Here is a 10,277-nt window from a genome sequence, read left to right on the forward strand (position 1 = left end):
ACGGTTTCATCGGGGCACGGGTCGAGGAACGAGTTGTTGAGGCAGGTCATCGGGATGGGCGGGGCGGGGTCGCTCAGGTGGCCGGGCTCTCGGCCTGCAGGCTGGACATTCGGATCTGGGAGCTGCTCTTGCTGAGGATGGACAGCTGCGTCCCCCCGTTCACCCCACTGCTCGCCAGCGAAGGATGCCGGTTCTTCAGGTCCACAGCAAAGTACCTGTTCACCGTCCAGCTGCGCCATTTCCTCTTGATCTCCGATTGCACCTTGAGGGATATACTTCACAAGGTCATTATTAATGGACCTCGCTGGAAGGAGACCAGCTCACTGTCCCTCAGGCTCTGCTCAGACCCGGCACCGACATGTTCCCTGACTCACCCGTCTCATTCTTCACACGTTAACAAAAGCTCAGCGGCTGTTTGCTGCACAAACAATCAAAAGTCTTGCGAAGCTAACAGCAGCGCCTCGTTTTGTTTCAGAGACCAGGATCCGTATCAGCGCCGGGTCTGACCAGGACCTCAATCTCTAATCAGACTAAAAACACTCTTACAGTTTGCACACAACTAGAATCTGCTGGTTGTCGTTATAAATCTGTGCCTTTCTGTCCTTCATGACGTCTTTACAGAACACAAAACAATTTATTTATGATGAGGATACAGGAGAACATGCTGTTTATCTGCATGAAAATAAATATTTAATGGTCAAAATTTAAAACAGTACTTTCTCACATTTCCTGGTTTTTGATTGGGTGAAAGAATGAATGAAAAATGTTCATTAAAACAATAAATAAATATTCAGTTTTCAACAACTTAAATCCTGATTCTTGTGTAAAACTGGCTTTAGGGTTCAGCTTTCTTTGTTCGGTTAGAGAAGCAGTGAGCGTGTTGAGATTTACCTCTCCGTTCAGGAAGCAGTAGAGGACGGCCACCACGAAGCCCTGCAGAGACACAGACGGACCCCATGAGACCAAAAACCAGGCATGCCTTCAAGAGATGCACATCTACCACCGCCTTTCGTGCCAGAGTTTTAAACTGGGACCGCTTTAGGTGGAGAAATGATGAAGATGGAGCTGACTCTCAGCTACTACCACATCAAATTGAGCTCAGTGTCTGTGAAAGTGACAGGCTGTGGGAGCTGCCGTCTTGTAACCCTGAGGCTGCAGGTTCGAGGCCAGGCTGTGTCAGGAGGAGCATCCTGCGTAAAACAAACACCACATCTTTCATGCAAACTGCTCGCTGCGGTGACCCCTGAAGAAGGGAGCAGCAGTCAGCCACACCCACCCTCACCTGCTCCCAGTCTGTATTCAACCCAGGCAGTGGTGGGATGTAACTAAGTACAAGTACTTCATTACTGTATTAAAGTACATTTTTCATGTTTGTGTACTTTACTTAAGTAGAGTTAAATGTGGGTACTTTCTACTCTTACTCCATTACATTTTACATTAAGGATCTGTACTTGCTACTACACTAAATTTCTATAATGCGTTGCGTTACAAGTTACATTCACATTGCGTTTTTTTTACTTGTCTGTTAGTTTGAAAGTAACCAATGGTGAGAGTGGAGTTGGTCCATTGAATCACTGAAAAGTGGGCAGGTAACGTTAAACCTGCCTTCAAGAAGAGCTGGACCAATGAGGTATGTTCTAGTAGAGACATCACTGAGCTGGGCACACCCACAGCACCACTAACACACCCAAAATGGATTTCACCGCTGAGTCAACCAGAAGATACGCTCCACCCATGGCCTCATTCAAAGACTGTTGAAATACTGTTGAAACTCTATTGAAAGACTATTGAAAGACTGTTGAAATACTATTGAAAGACTGTTGAAAGACTATTGAAAGATTGTTGAAAGACTATTGAAAGACTGTTGAAAGACTATTGAAAGACTGTTGAAAGACTATTGAAAGATTGTTGAAAGACTATTGAAAGACTGTTGAAAGACTGTTGAAAGACTGTTGAAAGACTATTGAAAAACTATTGAAAAACTGTTGAAAGACTGTTGAAAGACTGTTGAAAGACTACTTAAAGACTATTGAAAGACTGTTGAAAGACTATTGAAAGACTGTTGAAAGACTGTTGAAAGACTGTTGAAAGACTGTTGAAAGAATATTGAAAGACTGTTGAAAGACTATTGAAAGACGACTTAAAGACTGTTGAAAGACTATTGAAAGACTGTTGAAAGACTATTGAAAACTATTGAAAGACTGTTGAAAGACTATTGAAAGACTGTTGAAAGACTGTTGAAAGACTATTGAAAGACTATTGAAAGACTGTTGAAAGACTGTTGAAAGACTGTTGAAAGACTGTTGAAAAACTATTGAAAGACTGTTGAAAAACTGTTGACAACTTTTACGTAAATGTGTTTACTGCAGTTAAAATGACACATTGGTTTTACTTTGTGTTAAATAAAAACTTTCAAAGGTATAATCATTCCTCTTTCTTATTTTGCTTAATGGCATTTAACTCTGCAGGTCATCACTGAAACTCTGACGCACAGAATCACAAGTCCAAGTGTGAACTGTGTCACAGAGTAAACACAATAAAAACATGTATTATCTGCAGCATTGTTCATTAAAATGGCTCAACACTACTAATGTATTACAGAAAATATACAGACGGTAGGCACACTTAATGATACTGTAGACCATTGCATTGGGTAATACATTCAGCAAGTACTTTTTCTTTTAATACTTGAAGCATTTTTAAACACAAGTACGCATTTACTTTTACTTAAGTTAAAAACATTAATGTGGTACTTCTACTTTTACTAGAGTACATTTTGTCTGTTTATTTGTGCTTTTACTTAAGGACAGTGATTGAGTACTTTCTCCACCACTCAACCGAGGTCTCTCCATTTTCTCATCAGACCTTTTCTGCTGGATATATTCAGTCGTTTCTTTTTCTCTCGTCGTCATCGTTGACGTTTCTGCAACAAGTCCCGTCTCACTGAGCTTTTCTTGTGAATCTTTCTTCAGTGGTTTCCAAAGATTTTATTTACCACGTTTCATCTGCATCCTTGGACATGGACCTCTTACTACACAGTTATATGTTGGCAATGGTCAACTGGCTGTGGCGGCCATCTTGGATCAAGCTGACTCCAGAAGTTGTAAACACATATTTAATGTTGATTTTCCAAGAGTTTTATGATGATTTGTCTGGTAGTTGTGGACATGATACATTATCGCCCGCCTTTTGTGGTGGCGGCCTTGGATCAAAATGACCCCTGAGGCCTCGGATTTAAAACCGAAGCCTTGTTTGCAGAGTCCAGTGATAAAACACGATCAAATCTCGTTATCCCACCACCACCACCACCACCATTGTAAAATCTTTCCTGACAGGCGTTTGTTCTCACCTGGAAGGATCCGAGGCCGAGCTCGAACACCAGACGCTCCCTCTTGCTGACGTTCTCTGGAGAAAAGGCGAACACGGTGTAGTGGATCCCAAAGAGCGGGATCAGCAGCAGCGTGGAGCGGGCCAACCTCCTGCAAAACAACACGCCCGTGCACGCGTGTGTGTGCACGGACAGTCCAGTTAGAAATGATTTACAAGAAAACTGCAGTTCGGTCTCGGGTTGAAAAAGTTTTGATGAGAAAAAGGAAACTCTCACAGGTAAATGCTTGATTCGTTACCACCGATATCTGGGGACTGGAGCTTCTGGACCAGGATGACGATGATTCCGATGAAGAGCACAAAGTTGATCTGCAGACATAAAGGCCTATTTTTAACAAACCATTTAATTTATGGAACTAAACTGGAGTGGGCTAAACAGAAAAACAGAGTCGCTTTGTCGTTTTCTGTTAAAATCCCATTCATTTTTACAGGAATCAGCAAATTTTCCAGTTTTCTGGAGAATTTCAGGGCAGAAATTCTGCATCTCTTGTGTCAGAGACTTACATTGTAAGAAAAGAGATCACTTTCTGAATTTTGGTGTAAAAACTTTAACTGTGGAGTTAAAACCGTGGAAGATGGAGGCAAGTTAAATAAATCAGTGTCGTTGTTCCTACCATGATGGAGGCCAGAACCGGTCCCTTTATGACCCACCAGATGGCAGCGTTGTCGTTCATGTCCCAACACCTGAGGGAACACAAAGATCTCAACACAAACACACCTCAACATGAAACTCATCACCGTCCATCAATCACCAACCAACCCAAGATCATCGAACTGCAGCCTCAGCACCGCCCAGATGGTCACACACACCGTCGGCGTTCCTGATGTAACACACACACAATAAGTGTGTGTTTCAGAAGCTGGATCAGAGCGTGTGTGAAGATCTCTCACCCCAGCCGATGATGATGTACCAGTAGAAGTATCTCTTCTCGGGGAAGAAGGTCTCCACCAGCAGAGTGAAGAGGTACAGGCCCTCGATGAAGAGCCAGAAGTAGTTGGAGAGGACGCAGTAGTGGAAGAATATCATCACCGCTCGACACTCCAGCTTCAGGAAACGAGGGGCGGCAGTGAGCACCTGGAGAATCACTAACAGGTGTGTGTGTGTGTGTTACTCACCGTGTGTATGAAGCAGTGGTCGCTGTCCTCTTCGGCGTACAGCACACCGTCTTTGATGAAGACAGAGATGGCCCTCAAGATGAACGACACAAAGAGGTTCATGTGGATGAAGTTCCGGGTGCAGTGGAGCTTCCTGTCAGGAAACCAAAGCGTGTCGCGTGATTGGACGATCTTAACGAAGGACGTGTGAGAGACGTCAGAGTCTCACCTGAACCTGCACAGGATGACCATGGCTGTGGTGAGGGACACCAGGGAGGTGCTGTAGCCCACCGTGTACAGCGCCTTCACCGACACGTAATACATCTCCTGAGACGAAAACACGACGTGAGCCGAACAAACTCGAGGCCCGAGGGCCAAATATGGCCGTTTCTAACATCTCACCTTCCCCCGAGATGATGTTTTAGAAGTAAAATGTTTTTATTGCCTCTCATTTTACTTAAAAAAAAAAAAAAACGAGCATTAATTTATTTAGCGCATTCTCATCATAGTTTGCCAACTCTGAAGCCAAGAAAAGATAGATTGAATTTTTCAGTAGCCTAAAGCAGTCCCTCACTACTTCACGGTTCGTTTATCGCGGACTCTCTCTATCGCGGTTTTTCAAATTAAGATTGGACACGACGCACAACTTGATGGAGGAGCTGCATGTTCGGCATGGAATTTTTATTTAGAATTAAATATTTAGAATTATTTAGCACCTGCTGCACCTTTGTGCAGCCCACACTGCAGGACAGTCTTCCTGCTGCAGCTGATCAGCTGTCCACCGTGCAGAGCGGAGAAGTGGGCGTGGCTAACAGCACTTGCAGGTGGCAAAGAGCAGCGAAGGCAGAGAGCTGAAATCATGACATTCTGTGCTGTTTTAGAGCTTTTAGAGTTTAGAAACATTGTTTAGAATATTGCAAGAGTGTGGGACGAGGGATTACTGTAAATTATAATTTTGATGCAGACGGAGCAACAGAGAACATCACACGCAATCGTTCAGACTTGTTGAGGAACCTGCAACCAATAAACAACGTCAGGTTTGACTGGAGGTAAAAGATAGACTGAAACTGGCCCTTCGTTGGGAATGAGTTTTTACTTTTGGCCCTTTTACTAACAATTTGACACCACAGACTCAAAGTGATGAACTCACCGGGTGCGTCCTGTTTCCCTCCTCGTACAGGCAGGCGTCCACGTAGTGAGGAAAGGTCTCCGACCAGCCGAACTCGGTGCAGTTTTTACTCACCTTCCCCACCTCTGTGGGCGCAGAAAACTTCATGAGGTCACAACAAACATGACGGTATTTAATACGTGAAACCAGAGGAGGGCAAAACTTTAGAAAACTGATCCTAATGAAGCTTTTTGTCCTGCAATAATCTAAATTAGACGCACCCAGGCTTTCTGTGAGTTAGCTGGTTAAAGGTCAAAGGTCATGGCAGGACAATTAAAACAAGGCAGCATGGTTTGTTTGAAGGCTGCAGGAGAAAGACTTTAAAAATAAAAGCATGGCAACACGACTTTGGTCCATTTAGTTTCATCTGAACCACAAGGCTTATGGAACAAAACCAGACCAAATAGGAGATGCCTACCCAGAATGCACTGCAGCACAAACACCTTACACCAGCTGGGATGCATGGTGGTGGAGTGCTGCTGATATGGGCTTGTTTCACACTAATATTAACCAAACTCACTTCACAGCTCACTTTAAAAGCCTGAGTGTTTGACAGAATGCACTAAATGAACGATAACGACATGAACAGGAGTCCCCAGACACTGACCGTAGTCTTCCTCACTGATGAACTGAGAGAAGAGTTCAGGGCAGTTGACCTCGATCACTTCACCCAGCTTGGCAGGCTGCCAGCACGTCAGGTTGTCCCAAAACCACGGACAGTCTGAGGAAACGACACAAACACACAAAAACCGTTTCAATTTCAAGTTTTCATCGCAGCGTCTTCATCGCAGCATCTTCATCGCAGAACATCAACAGGTGCCGGAGGATTTTCTGTCACCGATGCAGGAGCTTTGTATCTCAAAGACAGAACGTTTTAATTTTTAAATTAACTTTGTGTGCACACGAGCTCTTTGTGACTCTGTTTCATCCATAAAACCACAGAAGAGTGTGAAAGGTGGCCGGCAGATTTGATTTATGTCAAATAAATAAATAAAATCAAGGCCAAAAATGAAGAGGTAAGATTTTTGACACAAAATAATAGATTTTTTTTAAATGGTTTTGCTTTATAAAAACATATTTTCCCTCTAGAAATATAAAAGAGTGAAAATAATCCTAATTTAATCATTTCTGCAGCTGTAACATATTATTTCAAACTAAATAACTTAGATTATAGAAAAGTCAACATTTAGATTAAAAAATCTGTAGCGGAGGAGTTTTATATGAAGCTGCACATTTAAAAACAAAACTGTAACATTTGATTTTATTCCTTTAGACGTGTCCGTTTGTTTGTTTGCATCGATCTACTTGGACCTTTTTCCTGTTTAGCTCATGTGTTTCCTCCAGCAGCAGAAAAACTTCTACAACCTCAGATCCAACCACAAAACTTCTGTTTTTGGCTTCTTATGGGGAAAATAATCTTTAGCAATAGAATAAATATTCAGACTTTTAAGAAAAATAGTCACATGATCAATTTTCCCCTGAGAAAAAAGTGTTAGCAGAGGAACAACTATAAAAAAGATGTGATATTTTTAAAGTTTGTTGACGTTTCGGTCCCTAAACAATCTTTTGGTTCACATTGCTGGTTCACAAGTCGGACCCTTCAGGGTGGGAGTTGGACTCCACCAGAGCTGCCACTTGTCACCGACGCTGCTCAGAACTTTTATGGACAGAACTTCTCGGTGCAGCCAGGGGGTGGAGGGAGTCCGGTTCCGTGGCCTCAGGATTCATCTCTGCTCTTTGCAGATGATGTGGTCCTGTTGGCGTCATCGTGCCGTGATCTCCAGCTCTCACTGGAGCGGTTCGCAGCCGAATGTGAAGCAGCTGGGATGAGAATCAGCACCTCCAAATCTGAGGCCGTGGTCCTCAGTCAGAAGAGGGTGGATTGTTCTCTTCAGGTCGAGGGTGAGGTTCTGCCTCAAGTGGAGGAGTTCAAGTATCTCAGGGTTTTGTTCACGAGTGAGGGAAGAATGGAGCGTGAGATTGACAGATGGATTGGTGCAGTGTCTGCAGTATTGTGGACTCTGCGCCGGTCTGTTTTGGTGAAGAGAGAGCTGAGCTGAAACGCAAAGCTCTCTGTTTACCGGTCAGTCTGCATTCCTCCCCTCACCTGTGGTCATGAGTTGGGGTAGTGACTGAAAGAATGAGATCACGGGTGTAAAAGGCGGGTGAAATGAGTTTCCTCTGCAGGGTAGCTGGACTTTCCCTTAGGGATAGAGTGAGAAGTTCAGTTATCGGAGAGAATCTGAGTAGAACTGCTGCTCCTCCACATTGAGAGGAGCCAGTTGAGGTGGTTCGAGCATCTGGTATGGATGCTTCCTGGGCACGTCAGACTGGGAGGAGACCATGGGGAAAACCCAGGACACGCTGGAGAGACTACGTCTCTTGGTTGGCCTGGGAACACCTTGTGGTCCTCCCAGAAGAGCTGGAAGAGGAGAGAGATGTCTGGACCTCCCTGCTCAAGCTGCTGCCCCCGAGACCAGAACAAGAGGAAGATGATGGATGGATGGATGGATGGATGGATGGATGGATGGATGGATGGATGGATGTTCGGATGGATGTTTGGATGGATGGAGCATTTTAGAGGATGAACTAATCAAAGGTTGGAAGCATTAAAAACTCCTTGCAGAGGCTTTTTGCTGTTTTTTTTTAGCTAATGTCTTTATTGGAGGCAGATTTCAATCATTTAAATGTCATTAACAAAGAAAACATCACCAAAGAAGTTTTTTTTTTTTTGTGGCATAATTTGTACTCAATAATTTGTACTCTTAATAAATTGTACTCTTAATAATTTGTACTCTTAACAATTTGTACTCTTAACAGTTTGTACTCTTAATATTGCAAAAACGAACTTTTCTGCCAGAAAAAACTGAAATTTCACTTGTCTAATGTTATTTATTGTTATTTATTGTTATTTATTGTTATTTATTGTTATTTATTGGGGAGTGGTGGAGCAGAGGTTAGAAGATGGGCCTGTGATCGGAAAGTCGCAGGGTCAACTCCCAGTACCGTCAACATAGAAACGTGGGTGGAAAAGGTGAAACACCCACGCCTGCCTCCACCCTCATTCACCCCACCCTTTGCTGCTGTATAAATAAAGGGTAAATGGAAAAAATTAACATGAGCATTTCTCAAGATCAGGTTAAATTTAAATGTTTAGCTGTTAAATTCACCTGCACGTCTTTAGGTTTTTTTCACTTTGACCTGATTACAAATTGATATTTTCTCCTCAAACGTAAACACTTTGCTCGCCACAGACTCCTTATATCAGCTGGACGGGTTCTACAAACAGATAAATGACGTTTAGAGAAACGTTTTTCGACCAGAACATCGTTCTTTTTTTTAAATAAATCACTTCAACAGGAGGAAAAATTGGACTTGTGCACCCTGTAAGTCATAAAAAAACATTTTTAACAAGTGTTGGACTTTTAATTACTAATCACCCCTAACCAGAGGGAGAACAATGTGCTGAGATGAGGAGCAGGAGACAAACCCAGCAGGTTATTTTTAGTCCAGAAGAGCTCCTCCATCATTTTATCTTTGACAGACACCCGTCACTCAGGGATCCACTTCATCAGCAGACTTCTTCCAGCTCGGCCTAAACGTAGAAACGACTTTCTTCTGTTGCATTTTTTCCGTTTCTGCAGGAGCTCAGGCAGAAACAGAAGCTCTCTGACGACTCAGGTCAGAGTTAACCGCAGCTCGTCGACTCCTCCGCTCCTCGTTAGCGCCACGACCCTGAAGACGTTCCGTTATTAACCTCTGCTAGTTCTTATTTTAATTAGCTCCCCGTTGAAAGCTGTTAGTGGTTCAAGCAGAGGGATTAAAGGCTGAAACAACAGATTCATGAGTGACAGCTCACCGAATTCAGCCTCAGACTCATCGGAGGCCATCATCTCCAGGCATTTCTCCTGCTCCCTCTTGATCACACAGTTAGAGGGGACCTGCTGCCTCGAACCCTGAAAACCAAGAACAAGTCAGAGACAGGGAGAACTACGGCTCCTGTCCAGGATTCCTTTAAACAGCCAGTTCAATAAATCAGGGCACCCTTTAGTCCAAAGCATTTTTCTGGAGAGGCTTTCAGGTTTGCACTTTTCACGCCGTTTGTTGAAGACCCAAAGAGAGGAGTGAACCGCGACTGTAGACACGGGGTTAAGGTCCAGAGACGACGTCGTCACGGTCTCTGAGGACCAAGGCCAAGATCTCGTGTCTCACTGCTGAGGTCGGTAGAACAAAACACGACATCACAGCTTTTAGTCCCAGGGCACCTCGTTTATCTGATGAGCTCATGCGATGGCTCAGGAGTATTCACACGATTCTTTTCGGAGTAATAAAGAACAAACGACGTTTTACTGAACACACTTGGCAGCGACGCCTCTACAGGCTCAGTGTTGGAGCTCAGTCGTGTTTTCAGCGACAATTTCACTGAAAACTGTGTCTCCTGGGACGGCAGCTGCTGGAGACATGAAATAATGTGAACTTTTGATTAGAGTCGCACTGAAATGATCATTTGACGTCGTACTGGGGCCATGGAGCAAATGCTGTAATTTAAACGCAAAGGTTAAATAAATATTGTCTCATTGTCACAAAGTTTGTTTTCTCAGTCATCCAGGTATATAACAACAAAAAA

At 43.6% G+C, this 10,277-nt stretch overlaps 1 protein-coding gene across 1 annotated transcript; it reads right to left on the minus strand.

The window, feature by feature from the left end:
* Nucleotides 1-9,606, minus strand: adcyap1r1b (adenylate cyclase activating polypeptide 1b (pituitary) receptor type I; the record flags this gene model as incomplete). Its single annotated transcript, XM_037674451.1, is given in 12 exon segments — nucleotides 1-262; nucleotides 892-933; nucleotides 3,350-3,479; nucleotides 3,605-3,696; nucleotides 4,002-4,071; nucleotides 4,148-4,208; nucleotides 4,279-4,432; nucleotides 4,504-4,636; nucleotides 4,712-4,825; nucleotides 5,643-5,736; nucleotides 6,258-6,371; nucleotides 9,510-9,606. Coding segments are annotated over 12 exon segments (1,290 nt in total), but the record flags the coding sequence as incomplete, so codon positions are not given.
* Between the last annotated feature and the right edge of the window lie 671 nt (nucleotides 9,607-10,277).

Source organism: Nematolebias whitei, chromosome 3 (genome assembly GCF_014905685.2).
Source record: "Nematolebias whitei isolate Nwh7 chromosome 3, NemWhi1, whole genome shotgun sequence".
NCBI classification, from domain to species: domain Eukaryota; kingdom Metazoa; phylum Chordata; class Actinopteri; order Cyprinodontiformes; family Rivulidae; genus Nematolebias; species Nematolebias whitei.